The sequence below is a fragment of the Rhipicephalus sanguineus genome, unplaced genomic scaffold (assembly GCF_013339695.2).
Source record: "Rhipicephalus sanguineus isolate Rsan-2018 unplaced genomic scaffold, BIME_Rsan_1.4 Seq484, whole genome shotgun sequence".
NCBI lineage: Eukaryota > Metazoa > Arthropoda > Arachnida > Ixodida > Ixodidae > Rhipicephalus > Rhipicephalus sanguineus.
Window position 1 is genome coordinate 527,982 of NW_023615352.1, and position 16,868 is coordinate 544,849.

At 48.4% G+C, this 16,868-nt stretch overlaps 1 protein-coding gene across 1 annotated transcript in view; it reads left to right on the forward strand.

The window, feature by feature from the left end:
* The window catches only part of LOC119377529 (ATP-binding cassette sub-family A member 7), a 69,262-nt gene extending 52,860 nt beyond the window's left edge, over positions 1–16,402 (forward strand). The window contains exons 18-22 of the mRNA XM_049411600.1: positions 572–742; positions 5,146–5,453; positions 7,026–7,160; positions 8,624–9,183; positions 15,815–16,402. Coding sequence (XP_049267557.1) covers positions 572–742; positions 5,146–5,453; positions 7,026–7,160; positions 8,624–9,183; positions 15,815–16,106 — 1,466 coding nt within the window. The 3' untranslated portion in view covers positions 16,107–16,402. The remainder of the gene's footprint in view (positions 1–571; positions 743–5,145; positions 5,454–7,025; positions 7,161–8,623; positions 9,184–15,814) is intronic.
* The last annotated feature ends 466 nt before the right edge of the window (positions 16,403–16,868 follow it).

A 16,868-nucleotide genomic window follows, 5' to 3' on the forward strand; every position in this document is an offset into this window, starting at 1 on the left:
TTTGATTGAGTGAACCGCTACGATGCGGATTGACGTCAGGGTAAAGGAGCCGCTTTATGCCTAACGCGGTATTCGCAGGTACAGTAGTTGACCACAGCATGACAAGTTAGAGGTAGCTTATACTGCAATGTAATGATAGCGATCGCTTTCGAGCTCTCTGCTGACTTGCCTATTGCAAGCAGCGCTCGCTGGCGCGCTCTTTTGGGGTCGGAACATCCTAGACTACATTCGACAGTCACTGTAGCACATATTTAATATTTTATATTCTAGTGCATTGTGTGTGACTGCTCATGTTAGAACAGAGGGCAGGCGTTTGTCTGTTATGATGTCTTAGCGCAAGGAAAAGCAATAGACGAGCTAATAACATCTGCCGCCAGTATTCTACCTGCACTACCACATTCATAATGTATCCCACACACTTTCCTAGCTACTGTTGTTAGCAAGAAAAATGTAGACACCCGATTTGGTCGCTGCGTTCACGATTGTTATGCTCGTCAGAAGCACTAGTTCAGAGAAAGATCAAGCTTACGTGCTAAGAACTGCAAGCTCCACGGGTACTACTCTTTTGCAGCGTTCATGCAGAGCGGCACAATCGCCTTCGGACTGTTGCGGGCGGCGGCCGGCGTCAGATTCGTTTTGCTGAACGTTCTCCCCGTTCTGCGCCTGATGCCGTCCTACGCCCTAATGTCGGCCATCGGCAAGACCGTGTCCAAGAGCCAAATCGCCTATATCTGCAGTCGAGGTGAGCTCTGGGCTTCGCTAAAAGCTACATTCACGCGATGGTTTGAAGCACGCGCGGCGAAGCTGCGTCGCAAGAGTTTCGCGGGATGTGGCCTATCTGCTTCATTCTTATGTGTGGGGCGATTTGCTGGTGCGCACCACACCACGTGATACTTGTCCACGCGTTTATAATCGCCGCGCGAACGCCGCTTACCATGTACTGCTTTCGTTCCAGCTGGCCCTGGCCTACCATGCGGTGGTGCTCGAAACACCGCGCCGTTCTTCTCAAATTTGCTTCGCAATACCTCCAAACACACAACCAACACTATTCACGCAAAGAAAACATATACAAACGAAGACAGCTTCAAATTGGGCCGCCGCGGTGGCGCAGGGGTTATGGCGTTTGGCTGCTGACTCGAAAGTCCTGGGTTTCATCCCAGCCGCGGTAGACGCACTTCCATAGAGAAAAAATCCTCGGGACCCCTCTACTAAAGTGGTCCTGAGCCATATCTTGGGTTTAGTGAGAAATATGCAGGAGCCCTTGGCCTATCGGGGAAATGGGAGCAATCGAATCTTGACGTATGCGTGCCTGAACAACTGCTTTCTTTGTTCTATTGCACTGCGCAATGCTCCTTCCTAACTGATTTCTTCTTCCTTGCCGTGTGTTGTACCAATCAACCGCGTCCTTAGTTGCGCAATACTTCCGTAACTACTGGAAACAAGAACGGCCGTGCGTTCACATCTATAAAAACAAGGGAATGTGGCAATGCGAAATGACAAGTCACCTCGATAAAATGTCAGATTGCCATATCAGAAACAGCTGATCGCCGACAAGTCCACTATGCAGAAGAATTTGCTCTGAAACTACACAATATGACACCCACGCACAGGAACTGAGAAGAGCATTCTTGCGTCAAAAGTACCCCGAAAAAATCATTGACGATGAAGTTGAGCGCGCTCGCTCCCTGGACCGAGGGGTCACAATGGAAGAAAGGGACGGAAATAAAGATGGAATGTCAGGAGCAAATGTAGTTCTCACATACTCCACTGCAGCCCCTCGGGTAAGCTCTGTATTAAGCCGCCACTTCAACATGATTAGAGTAGTCGACTCTCTACCGTATTTCAAACCCCACCGAAGGTGGTTTACCGAAGAAATAAAAACCTGAGAGACTTGCTGGTCAGGGCGAAAACACACAAATCCAACCACCATCAGGGTTCTAGACCATGCGGGAAACCTCGCTGCAGGGTGTGCAAACATATGGTGACCACAAATACGGCCGAAGCCTCCTATTCGGGCTTTGAGTATAAAGTTAATAACGACCTTAATTGCGACTCATGCAATGTAGTATACAAAATTCGCTGTGAAGTGTGCAAGCAGGAATATGTTGGACAGACAAAAACAGTGTTCCGTTTACGTTTTAACAACCACAGGGCACACGTGAAAGGCCTCCCCAATTTCCCGTTCTCCAAACACATTATTCTGCCTGGTCACTCTTTTGAGCACATAAGTGCTACACTTCTACAATCCGGCTTCCAGAACACACGGGTGAGCGCGAACAGCGGGAGTCATATTTCATAAACCAAATCAAATCACTCTCCCACGGAATCAACGAGAGCCCTGGGCGAATTACGTGCCTCCGTGACCAATCGTAGCGTCCAGAAAGGGAAATATTTATTAATAATGTATTTATTTATACACACGGTAGTTCAGACGCACGGGACGCTAAGGAAACGATCGAGCGCGTGAAAATAGACCCAATCGTTACCACATGTATCAACCGGCTCGTACTCTTCTTTCTTTTTTTCTTTTTTTAACACGAAAGTGTTTATGCCGGAGTCCACCAGACTTCAACGACGAGTATTCCGTCACGGAAATGACGTCGAACAAATATACACAATCAGATGGCAAAGAAAAAAAAGCTACCGTCAACGGGCATCGAACCCACGACCGCTCGGTCCGCAACAACAGATGCCGGGCACGCTATTCACTGCGCCACGATCACAGACTCTGGAGGCTTTACGAACGCGCCTTTTATATCTACCACGTTCCCGGTCGGCGGGGGTGGGTGGTGTTGACCTCGGGAGTGGTAAGGTAAAGTAATTCGTCATTGTTGTGGCCTCCGCGAACTAGCACCTGCAACGCGTTTACGCGTCCGTCCCACTCGGCGCGTTTTCAATAGAAGTTGAATTTTGTCAATACCTTAACACACCGCGAGGTGGCGACCTTTGGCCAACCGTCGTAAAGGCGCCAGCGTCGGCGGCGCTCATAGCAACACGCTAATAAAGGACTTTACACGCTAATCCACACCAAACATAGCTCTGCGACGCGCGCCTGCCTCACCATGGCTGTAACACGCGTTCCCCGCTACCACGCGTGTGCCCCGAGAAAAATCGCGGCCGGGCTATCGAGGCGGCGCGACGCGCTTTGCGTTTCCCTCTAGTGCGGCCGTGGTATTCAATCACATTTTAACATGCCGCGGGATGGCGACCAAGTTCTGCGTCCAATATGCGACGCTCTTCTGGCTATCACACCTCGTTCTCTGATTACGCTTTCACCGTTAACTACTATAGCTACCACAATGGTTTGTTTAATCATTTAACGTGGACGTTAGTCGTCGGGATGGAGATGTACCACCAATCATCAAAGTGGGTGCATCCACGTTAAACGGTGCTATAGCTACCATACATCAATATACATTGTGCAAACTCTCTCATATCAATGTACAGTAAACATTCAGTTATTTCTGTAAGGGCACGCTTTACTTTCGTGTTATTCCGATTCCTATGACGGAGGGATCAACCATCTTGTTTATTTCTCTTTCCTGAAAAAGAAGGAGGGGCGCACTTTTAGCCTTGTATCGTGGCCAGAGTCTTCCCACAGCTGGAGTGGGTCGTATGTACGTCTTCTCGTGTGCACACGGCCCGGCGCCGCGAGCTAACCGCCGAACCATCTGAACTTGCACGCCGTGTGTGTGATGTGTAGAAGCGCTATTTGTCTTTTCCCTTCTTATCTCGTCCCTTGCGCACGCCGCTTTTAGATGCGAAGCATCTTATGGCGGAGTTTAAACCGGTGGTGTGGGGCGTGACCACCCTAACTGTGCATGCGCGAAGCCTTTCCACACACCTCCTCTTCCACTTTCCCCTTCCCCACCCCCTCTTCACTTGCCCTCGCGCCTCTCCCACTTTCCCCATCTCCACTTCCCCTACCCCTTCCCCTCTCTCACTAAGAAGAAAACTTGTCTTGCGAGCTCTAGTTCTGCGGCACGATGCCTGAAGCCACAACGTGATGCCACAACTTAGTAACAGCGAGATATTTATATACAACATTTACCGTTGTTGGAAGGCACATCTTGGTGGTGCTTCAGGGAAGCGGAGGCTTGTTCGCTATCACCCGCGAGATGGCGTAGAAGGCCCAAGGGCTGGCTTTACAGGACAGCGCATCGGCGTGTTACGTCGCGCCCCATGGATATAGGAGCCGGAGGGTGTCCGCGCTTTGACTTACAGGATGTGGCAGGGCTGGGCAGTATCGCGATACCAGGGCTAGTTCTATGCAAGAAAATACGTTACCGGTCCCGGACCGTCGTGTTTTGCCACTGACGTCGTACATATTGAAAGATCGCAGCTAACAAAAGTACTTCATTGACATTTTGTCACGCGAATCCTCTCATGACATTCATGCCGTGGTATATGTCATTCATCACCGCGTATATTTGAGTGCGTGCAGTCTCATTCATATACTTCATGACAGATATACCATGCCACATATTGTTTTCTACGTCACAAACTTATCGGCCACGAATGCACGAATAGATAGATAGATAGATAGATAGATAGATAGATAGATAGATAGATAGATAGATAGATAGATAGATAGATAGATAGATAGATAGATAGATAGATAGATAGATAGATAGATAGATAGATAGATAGATATGGATAGATAGATAGATACTAAGTGCGCTTATTTTGCCAAGTAATGCTTCGCACTTGAAGCAGCTATTCCATCACAAAATTGCTGTTTCGCACCACTCTTACGTGAAGCTTCGTAAGAAAGAAAGCGCACCACGAAAATGTAGAAGTGGTGGCTCCACTTTGAGTCTCCGCGATTCTTTATGGGAAAAAATGAATTACGTCCTGCTTTAAGGGGTCCAAACACTCAACATGGCGAGGTGCAGGCAGTTTACTCGAGCCAGTGTGGCCAAAATATCAAGTAAGACTTTGCAGTACGTAGCATCACAGCGACATATCCAATGCTGAGTTTCCGCACGAAACTAAAGAAAATGATGTTCTGGCCTCCGTGTTTCCTTGTATTAGTAATGGACCTGCGATGGCAAAAGTAAGAGCAATAGGGTACAGAGAGCAATTTATCAGTTTTACGTGGTCGAAAGTATCGTGAAGTGTGCGCTCCCGCTCTCTTGTTCGCAGGAACCGTTGACTCCTACAGGCGCATCTGCGTGGAGCCCGTGGGTGGCTTCAGCGTGGCGGCGCAGGAGGAGCGCACCAACAACGAGGACTTTGTGGAGTACTGCTGTCCACAGTTCCTCGCGCTGGGAGCCACGCGACTGCCAGACTACACCCCTAGCATTTCGGACGTCCCCGAGGCATTTTTCATGCTGTTCGAGGGCATGGCGTTCGCCTTGCTTCTCCTTTACCTCGACGGTGGCGGCATTGATCACATACGGGAACTCTTCGCGCCACAGGCGAGTGCTGGCAGGAAGGCAGTGTTCAGTCAAGTGCGCTTGCGCAAGCCACAGACAACGCCATGTACCTATGTTTTGGTTATATTATAAGAGCGCAGCTCTTAGGCGCCCGTTCCTGCGTTGAGCGGCGTCGCCGTTGGCGTCGGCGGTAACCGATAGAGCGAACGAGGACGAAGGTGAGCGAATGCGGAGTCTGTCGATATCACGAGCCACTGGCCTCTAACCTCAATTTCTTTCTCCGTCACCTGGGCTGGCCCCTTGTTCGGAGCTCGTGAGGATGCAGGGCTGGCACGTGCACTGCGGCTGGCTTTGGTTGTCGCAACGGGGCTGTCGACGTTTCGCTTGGTTCGCGACGCCTGCAAAGCACAGAGTGGTGCGCGTAGCACCCGAGCGCTGGCAGCTTCTATGGCAATATGTAACGAGTGTTACATTGCTAATACTGCAAATAGCCAACACCTCAAATACAGTTGGCGTTGCCCCAATGCGAGGCTGCGTTCAGAATTCGCATGAGGCAGTAGCGTAATCGTCGGTGAAGTTTTATATCCAAGTGAATTGATGTAATAAAGGGGATAACTTCACAATGCGTCACACTGCTGATCTACTCCTCCGGCGCCACTGCCTGCGCGTGTATCGTACGCGAAAGAACTTCTGCCATTTAGACTAGTGTGCTAATCAGTGGCTTAGAGTTTTTGACCTGTCAAATTGTAACTGGAGGATTAAAGGTGAACCGAGTTCGGAGTTCGTATGTCGTTGTTTACCAAAAACCATGACCTCGTGGTTGTCACCGCGCCGATTGCCAAGTCAGGAAAAGCCGAAACTTCACGAGCGTGTCTATGTTTGTGCATGTTTCCGTGCGTCGTAGTTTCCGGAAGAAGTACCATCGAGAAACACCGCAGCATTACGCCGTTGACCGGACTATGAACAATCCTGATGAATTTTAAAGCACGCCTGAGTTATATTGTGACATAAGCGGCTAAGTGCGCCTGCATGTGAGCTGTTTGGAACTGCCTGAATTCGAACGATATGCACAAAACTAAAATTACCCAAAACGTTGATTCACCTCGCAAAGCGAAAAATCTGGCGCAGCGTGCTACTCGCCGACTGCTTTGAATGAAGTCGATTCCCACAATACGTGGGTTCTGCCAGCGTGCCTGGTAAGCACACTATATGCGCACAACTCATTTACACGAAGACGTCCAACCACCTCATAACGCTTGGCTCAAAGTGAAAAAATCCAGCATAGGCTATTATTGCCCGACTCCTTCGCAAGAAATTCATTTCCACAATGCATGACATATGCCGGATTATTGCGTTGTGTCAACCCTTCCTTCGGACTATGTCTTCGAACCACTACCGGCGTTCGCTGGAGCACCGAAGGAGCAACTATTAGCAATTTGCATGTTTGGGCTAGTTGGTAATTAATAATTTCTTGTTTAGCGCAAACTTCCAAGACAAGAAATCAAGACCTGCTGTTAAATTGCCCGCGCTTAAGTGGGGCGATTCGGAGGACATATACATGAATCCTTGGAATCTGCCCATCGACTGCATCCCATTCACGAGTTTTGACAGAGTAACTCCTGCGACGTTTTACCGTTGGCTGTACAGAAGGGACCTGACCGGGTAGTGCCAGACCACAAAGTGAGGGACGACGATGTGGAGGCCGAGGAGAGTCGCGTACGCAACGAAGTACTCATCGGCAAGCTGGGGAAGGACGTCCTAGCCGTCCTGGAGTTCTGTAAGGTATGACCGCGTCGGCATTTCATCGCCATAGAGCACCATAATTGTTGCCTTAAACTGTAGTGTTACAGTAATGACGTCGCTAAGTTCTTAACCCAAAATCTCCGAATTACGCGTAATTCGAAGGCTGTGGGCTCTTTATGTTATTACTACACTGCAATTAAAGATAACAATTATTGTGCAATATGCTTCCCATGGCCTAAATGTATGTTGGATTCACTTCGTTGTGTCTCGCCAAAACTCGCCGTTTGCGAAGGAAGAATTTACATTTTCAACGCGCTAGGAACTTTGGAGTCAACTAGGCAGCGCGACAACTGTCTACTCGTACAACCTTTGAATGAACTCTTTCTCAATCACGTAACCTACGCATGCGCTGTGATCTGACGCGCTATCATTACTCCTTCCACGGCTCGGTGCTTACTTAGCCAGTCACTGGTTATATCATAGGGTATGGGAGAGTGCAGAAATTGCGGTGTCGTCTTCTTGCCATAGGATATTCATCAAATATTGCAAATTTCCCAGAAGACGCACGGAGAGACAAGGTTTTCTTGGTGCATGGGAAATCATGACGCATTTCTTTCTGCTAGTTGCGGTGTGGACGACCTTTAGACGCCGTCGCAGTTCCTGACTCGATGAGGATGGTGTTTAAGAGCGTTTTTCGGTGAGGTGACAGGACAGTAACGCCACACATTAAAACGGGTATCTTTTATGTGACTACGTGTTTCAGAGTTGACTAACGTAAACTATCACGCACTGATGTGTCAGAGGTCAAACTTGCAATACTAGAGGAGCAGGTTTCCTGTGGTAAATTATCACGATATTACCACTGCGCAATTCCCGAATTAGTACAGCACACTTTTATTTCGTCAATATGGGACTTCGGCTGAGCCATCTGTTTCTTTTGGTTACCTGTGTTATAACAAAAAATGCTGTGTCAGGTCAAGCTGACAAGCGCTTTCAAATGGGTAGCTCCGTCGAACCACTCGTAACACTGACAACAAACCGTTTCATTCCTTGTTTGTACGCGAGATGTAACGGAGGTCCGAGGGTCCTGGCCCAGCCCAGATTCACCACTGTTCTACGAGCAATAGCCTATAATCTTTGACTGATAGGCACCCATAATTTACACTGCCTAAGTACCATATAGCCATGGTGACTATCGCAATATTGCGCACGTATCGTATCAGATTAAATTTGCCGTTACTCACTTCTGCTTTCACTAGCCGTCTACTGCCGTGTGAGCATCCATCAGTCATTAAAAACGGGCCCACTATTTTCACCTGCTGCATCTGTTTCTATCGCTGTCCTGCGCGGCACTATTGTTCAAGTTGGTTCTTTCTCATTTTAGACCACCATGGCCGGTGCACAATACTCCATTACGCAACCTGTCATCTCTCTCAAAATTATCTACGCGACTCCTGAACAATTCCGCCTAAATGTGATACCTGCCCATTCGTGGCGCGCAGAGGTACCGAAAGCGGCTGGCCGTCAATGGCGTCTCGTTCGGGCTCGGCGAGGGAGAGGTGTTGGCCCTGCTCGGAGTATCCGGCTCGGGCAAGAGCACTCTACTGCGCATGATCGCCACCGAAGTGCCCCATGATCGAGGCCGAGCGCTGATGAAGACTCCGACCGGACATATCGCGATCCGCAGCGGACGCCGTCGCTGGCGGGCAGGCCTGGGTTACTGTCCACAGAACGACGGGCTGATCGAGGAGCTGACGGGCTCCGAGACCCTGGCACTGTTCGCCAGGCTGCGAGGTGTGCCGGAGTACCGTGTGGCTTCCGTGACTGGAGACATTGCGCGCCTAGTGGGACTGGAGACGGTCATTGAGGAATATGTCGCTGCGTACAGCGCTGGGATGCGGCGACGTCTTTCCGTTGCCGTGGCGCTGGTTGGATTGCCGCCCCTGGTGCTTCTCGACGAGCCGACGGTTGGCGTGGACGTGTCCTCACGCAGGATATTTTGGGACGCGCTGCGCGGACTGCAGAACGTGGCTGGCATATCGGTGGTCATAACGACTGGAAGGTGAGTCTCCATTCTTTCGCCTTTACTAGGCGGCTACCAGTGCCACACAACATAAACTAGCACGGCCCTTCCGTCCGGAACTTTTGTACTTCCGTCGCCCTTGTGTTGATTGATTCTTCTGTTTCTGTGCACCAGGGGTGCAATCGCGGAACGATGCTACTTCCGATTCCAATGCCATATTCCAATGCCATATTCTATGCTATTCTTATCATCCACCACTCGCGGCTGTCTGATCGCGTTGATAACGCGGACGGACCGTCGTTCTGACCACTGGCCAAGCACGAAAAGCACGAAAGGCATTGGAATGAAAAATAGAATCGTTCCGAGATAGCACCCCAGTAATTTTACGTTAAGGCAAGACGCGTGTAGTATTGGTATGAAAAGGTCTTCGTATATTTCGCGATTCAACGACATGTGCTCCAACGGAACACGCATCTTATTCTAAACTTAATCGTATTGTTATTACTGGCTGCCATGGTCGGGATTACTTACATTTATTTTTTGACGTACTAAGATGAGTGCAATATGTAAAAATATTCGACAAAAGGAAATCAAATTCCACTGGAGGCTCTCGGCTTACAACCAGTCGAATCATTCGGTTGCAAAGCTTTCACCCTTCTAAATGCAGTATATGCCCATCTACGTGACTTGTCGCCAACAGCCAGGACAGCGATTAAGTCAGTCGTAGTAATTAAATTTCAGGTCCAACATGCCAAAAGTAGGAGCTGATTATGAAACACACGGTAGCGTAGGTCTGAAATAACTATGAACAAGCCTATATTCCTTAAAGGGACCCTGTAGCACTTTTTCAGCATGGTCAGAAAACGCTGCCGATCGGTAGTCAAGGCTCCTGAAAACACGTGAGCCAAACATTATAGCGCAGCACGCGGCCTGGTATTTACAATTATTTCTCAAAGTCGGCTAGCAATCCTTCCTTCTTCTCTCAACAAATGACGCCATAAACCCAAAGTCCCCGGCCGTTGGGCAATTTGAGGATGATGAGCCACGCAGTTACCACGGCCCGGCCGCGGCGGGATAGTACAACGTGCCCGCGCGTGCGCTCGGGATCATGCTGAAGGTAATCCGCACCTTCAAAAAAATAAAAGAAAGCGCTCAAGCTCATACGTGCGCTGACATACAGACCCTCGTTTCTTGACCCCTTGTCATCCTCCTTCGCGTAGCCTTCAGCGCGCTCACTGGCACGACAGGACAATGGAAGCGTTTAAAGCGATCGGCAAATCCCTCTAACTCCGTCGTACATCACGAATTCTAAAACTTTTTGCAGCAGTCGATTCGTTAGGCAATATACTCCTTCAATGAAATCATTCAATCCCTGCTTGGAAAAGTTTTCCAGGGCCCCTTTAGCGTGACCTTAACCTATTATACAACATAAGCACTGTTTTGCAATTTACATAAAAATGAAGCCACTACGAGCCGGATTGCACGTGATCTAATCAGTTCTTTATAGACCACAATTATCATCGGTATCACAGATTGGGCTCTATCGTGGTGAACCATCATCAAACGCATATCGGGTGGTTATTTTATGATACCGATTTTTCTTTTTATAAAAATAGGACAGTCAGGCTCCTTTCGTCTTCGAACATGAACACTGCGTCGGGGCAGGTACTTTCCCAGTGCTCAAATGTTACTGAAGCGACTAAACTGTGACTCTTTATGAACATTTTAATTATTGACTTCAAGACAGGTATTTACTCGACAAAATTGTAGGGCGTCACAATTTATGTAACACCGCTTTTACTTCATTTTTCTCTCCCCATGTGTAGGGTAGCAAACTGGAGATAGTATAGTTCACCTCCATGCCTTTCCTGTACACCCTAAGGCACTGCTGCGGTTTCATATTTAGAAATCGCGAATGTTGCACGCAATTTGAAATATTCATAATCGAATTATAGGGCTGATGTCGATACCGACCGCGCGCGGCATGCCGGAAACGCGGCCGCTCAATTGCGCCAGACGGGAAGTGTGGGTGACACGGAAGTGAGGAAATTCGAATTTGAAAATTGATTTTTTTTTATGTTGTCGCCTTGGTGGGTCAACGAGCACAACTCGTATTATAATATTTTTTTAATTGCCGCAATTAACATATGTCTTTGCGAACAATCTCAACGTGTTCTTTTTCACGCGGAAAGTTTTTCGGCAAAACCATCACAGTCGTGGTAAGCGCGCCAAGCGTCTGAAGGCGCTGACTTGCACGGGGGAAGGCTTTCCACTTTCATTCGTCTATTACGCACCCTCTACCGCGTCTACCGTAGTTGTTAGATCAATAGCTGTCTATTCTGGAGGCCCCAATTTAAAATACCGGAGCGGTTATGATTTGTACATATTTGAAATATTCGAAATTTTTCGACGAATGTAGCCCTGCATTGCTTAGCATTAATAGTAACGATACCTGTGGGGATCGTGCATCTGGACAAATGTTCTAAGACTAAGCGCTGTAAAACTGCTTAAGGGGCGCAGCATGCGAAGCAAATCCAATTACGCTTTCTCAGCTCCCACAAACTTTGAAGCGTCGACCTCGGCCCCAACCTATCGGTAGCGGTTTTACCGTCGTCGCACTTCCATAATGCACGAATGACACACAAAGAAAATTGTCGTTAACGCGTACTGAAAGTTCATGTTCAGGAACGGTCAGATACCAGTAGACGTTGAGCGTCGTTTCCACTGCGGGCAGTGTTCACCGAGGATGTTTGGAACTGTTTAAAACCCCTTTGGTGGCATTTTGCCAACGGGGCCACAAAGCCGTGGCCTCGCAGACGACAGCCAGCTGAGGCGCTAAAGACGACGCATGACAAGAGACCTTCACTGGGATATGGCAGGGGCCAATTCCGTTAACGAATTGCACATCGCCGGGTAACCTCCGGCCGCGAGTGTTGTCCAGGAACGGACGCGTGCTGATAACCAGGGATTAAAGTGAGGGGGACCCGGCCCCCGTTCAATTTCTTAAGGAGGGGATATATATACATATACATATATATCCCTTTCAGTCACGAATTATGATGTACTGTCTGCAAATGCATCAAATTTGCATGCATGATTTCCAGGCACCCAGTAATACATTCCAAGAAATAAAATGAAGGAATGTGTTGTTTTGTGTGAGTTACAGTAATTAATGTTAATTAGCGTGTAATTAAATATCTCATTATTCTGCAACCAGTCAGCTTCAATCCTTAAATAAAAGGAATCGACTATTAGGCCCAAAACGCATTCACACTTTGTTTTTTGGTTATAGGCTTTTCGAGCGGAGAAAAAAAGTGCTCTTGACGTCGGTCCTGGAACGTCGCACGTCGAACGATCGTCGAACATGGTAGTGTCTCTAGCAAAGTGATCATCAGCAGCAATAAGCAGCATAATGAAGTTAAATAACCGCTAGGTGTCCACTCAGGAAGCCTGCGCGAATGTGGACACTAAGTTTCAGGCCATTTGAAGAAACACGCGGTGCGTGATGCGACTCCGAATTTGATGTGTACAAATGTACACACCGTGACTGAAAGGGATATATATATATTATATATATAATATATATATATATTATATATATATATATATTATATATATGATAGAGAGAGAGAGAGAGAGAGAGAGAGGGGTCGCCGCCCTCTGAGGGCCCCACCTCCAATGAAGGGAGACTTTAAGCCCTACTGATAACAGACGCTCATGCAATTAGCAGATTATACAGAGACGCACAGTCACCAAAAAGCGTGATTGTCCATCACATTTTGTCTTATTGTTTATGGAGCCAAACGCGGCGGGGAAGAATTAGCACTCCGCGCTTAACGCCACCAATCGCCACTCTTTAGGGGTTTGTGATTGTGCCCCAGCTACCTTGACTCTTACTATTGCGAAACTCGCAGGGTCCCGAACGCATTCACCTGAGAAGACTCGAAGGCGAAAGCCATCTCCTTTTAACACGAAAGTGTTTTATGCCGGGGTCCACCAAGTACATCCGTTACGGATATGACGTTCACAAAATGGACACCAACGGGTGAGAAAGAAAAAGAAACCAAGAAAAAGATCCGTGCCTGGCAATGGTACCCACAACCTTGTCGCCGCGACGGTAAGCGCGAGACGCTTAACCGACTAAGCCACCTTGTCAGATGCTGGCCGCATCACGAACGCGCATTATATCTTTCACACATTCTCTCTCGCACAGTGCTCTCTGTTGGCAGTGTAGGTATAGGCGGGGCGGAGCAGGGTGTGCCGCCGTCTGTGAGAGGTGAAAAGAAGTACTGCGACACGATCGACACTTTCTAGCGCTTACATCTTACTGGCGCTTACTCCGAGATTGCGCGCGATCTCGGAGGTCATGCTTAAAGCGTCTCGATACCAGCGAGGGACACTGGCCGCGCTGGCGTCGCTGAGCCACTCTAGACGCAGTTACGTTGTTTGCCTTTCGCTTAGTGTTAGCATGCGCCGGCTCATGAGAGCAGTGCAGCTTCCACATGCACCAACGGGATTTCTCCGCCGCCGACTGCTTCGATTGCGAGAGCGCCGACTAACAAAAATGCTGCAATACGCGTTGCAGAAAGGACACGATTTCGACGGGCGAATGTCGTGCCACAACTCTTTAATCATGATCGTTGGCGTTAGTCGTCGCAATGGAGACATGCCACTAGGCGTCAACATGGGTGCATCCACGTCAAAACAGTGCTATAGCTGCCAAACACGAATAGACATTGCACAGGCTGTATATATCACTACACATTAATCACTACTTCTGTGAAGACACGTTTCACTTTCGTTTTATACCGATTCCTTTGACGAAAAGATCAGCCATGTTTTTTTCTTCTCACTTGATATAAATGATTCTTCGCCCCCTACCCCCTTCTAATGATTTTCAGCACCTAACGTGGTTTTGTACTACCTCCAGAACCGGAGGCATTGCGAGCTTTCTAAGCCTCACCTGGCTTTGAACTGCCTCCGTGATCGGCCCGCCTTTGCACGAAGCGAAGATGTAATGCGATTACGCCTTTATGCGACGTGAAATTATGCGACGTCGCAGTGATGTCATGATGACGTAACCAATTTGGCGATCTCTGAGTGAAGGTAACGTTATATGGTGACATCATCACTCGTATTGACAAATTTCTCACTGGATATGAGGCATTTAAGGCTTCCGCCTCACTAAAACGCGTCTCTACGGCGCCTCGCGCAGCATGGAGGAAGTGGAGGTCGTTTGCGACCGCTTGGCCATCATGATCGACGGCGAGTTCCAGTGCATGGGTTCGCTGTCACATCTCAAGGGCAAGTTCGCGCAGGGCTTCACGATAATGGTGAAGACGCACGACGAGTACAAGGAGGACTACGAGTACCGCAACAAACTCATGCGGGCCATCTCCGAAACGTTCCTCAACAGCAAGTTACAGCAGCAGTTCGAGGTGCGTTCAAGTATCGCTTTCAGTAGCATGCGTACATATATGAGGGAATGTATCTGTACTTCCGGCGTTCGTATGCGTGTACTCTTTAAGGGTGTGCGAATATTCGACATTTTAGATACGAATCGAATATTTCCCACCCCACATTCGAAGCGTATTCGATTAGAAAAAGGCATACTCGAAGTTCATCGCATATTCGGTCACGGCCGAATATGCGGCTGCAGAGGCGAATGTTTGAGCAAATCCTAATACTCGAACAAGACAAACTGCGAATGCTGCATATTTGCATTTTTAAAGTGAAACATCGGTACGTGCCCTTCAGCTTACATTGTACTTCGCGATAACTGCTTACTATTGTTCAGTGCATATTTATAACGCGTTTCAGGTAATTGGCAATATTTTAGGGTAATCACTGAGAAATGCGTGCGGCACGCGCATGACCTGTGCGCTCCATTTCAGCCTGTCGGGCAGGCCCAGGCGACACGGGCGGCTTCTTTTGGACCAATGTTTATTCTAAAGCTTGGTCCAACAAAGCAAGGCTTCGCCAGTGGTGCTGTTTTAAGAAGGTGCACGAATAGACCCAGGCGCGACATATTTTGGAGCCACAGAATTCACTATCAACTATGTCAGCATACCGCTTGTTGATATGTGGGAGCAGGAGCTATGCCTAACCTGGATGACATGTCTCAGTACCGCGCTGCGTAATTCTGTCAGCTTACTAAATGAGCGCACGCACCCACTTCTGCGTTGCATGCTGGGTTGATTGTCGTGCGCTCGTATTTGTCTTGCCGCTTTCACGAGTTTCACCTTAAGCTCGAGCGTAGCATATTGTTGTTCATGAAAGTTAACCAATGCAACATTTTGCACCTCCTGTCATGCCTTTCTTTTAGCGCTGCGTAACTGGATAATTTAGCGCTGGATAACAATAACGAAGATAAAATATGCATCCCCAACTTCACACGCGAAGTGTTCTGTCAAATGCAGCAACAAGGCCATGGCGAACAGGCCCACTTATACAACCTTTTACATATAGCGGCATTCCCGTGACTGCCCCAGCACCCGTTAGGGTAATATTGATTGCAAAGTATTTCTTAGCGAACTGCGACTTTGAGCATATATATCCATCTTGCCACCTGCGACTTTTCTCAGTATCCAATACTCTATGGTACCTTCAGAAGCACGCCCTGGTGAGAGTTAGTTTGTCCCGGCTGTATTTCCTACTCGACTCTTCACAGGGTTTCCTGGAGTACCACATGGCCAACACGGGACTGCTGTGGAGTGACCTGTTCGCTCACGCCGAGGCGATCAAGCAAAAGTACAACGTCCTCGAACTGCTCATCAGCGACACTACCCTGGACCACGTGTACGCGGCCCTCGCGAGGTGGGAGCGCGGTCGCCCTCACAGGATGGGTGACGCCGATTCGGGCGAGAAGGAAGAGAAGGACGAAAAGCAATAACTCCACTCGCAGCTGCTCGCTGACAAGCTTTATCCGCAAGTGGTGTGGAGACCGCCTGAAAAGGCAGTAAGGGCAACGGAAGGACACAACTGTGCCCGTGTGTTTTGGATCTGAAACGTATTAGCGACGTTGTGTACTCGTTAGGGTGTACATCGATTAGTACACCGCGAAATCGTCGGACTTCTTATATCCGGGTTTAGTGCTCACTTCTCTATCTTGTTCATTTTGCGAATTGTGTTTGTCCTCGTTGATATTTGTGCGGCGCTTTGCTTGAAAAGCGACTGCCGTTTTAATACATCAGTTTGAAATTATCTCCATGATGACCTGCTAGCGTAACTACTTGTCCCGGGTGAGTTGAGGTCGTGTTTCTTTAATCAAATTTAGCATAAGTACTGCGCTGTAACACCATGAGTGCGTGTTCTAATGCATGTTCTCAACTATTTTGTCGAATGAATAAAGCATTTTATATGCCTTTGTCGTCGGCCGTCCTGTATAATGAAGCTGTACAAGCAGTAGCAAGATCGCGTCAAATTTTGAAAGTCACCCAGCGTGGCTTGCGGCAACATCTAGATCTAAAGCGTCCGCAGAAAACTGGCGGTGCCTGCCATGTTGCCGTATGTTTCATCGTGGCCCGTAGGTAGGTTGTTAACTAAGAACGAGAAATTCACGAACCACTTTTTATTTGGTATGCGTCACCAAAGCGACGTCGCTTTTGGGGGCTTCTATTAGGATAAATTATTCGCTTGTTAGATCGACAGCATCTGGCAACTCTGACACCTGCCGACGCTCTCCTCTAGCTAAAATTAGTGAGCATTAGACAGCACTAACCAAG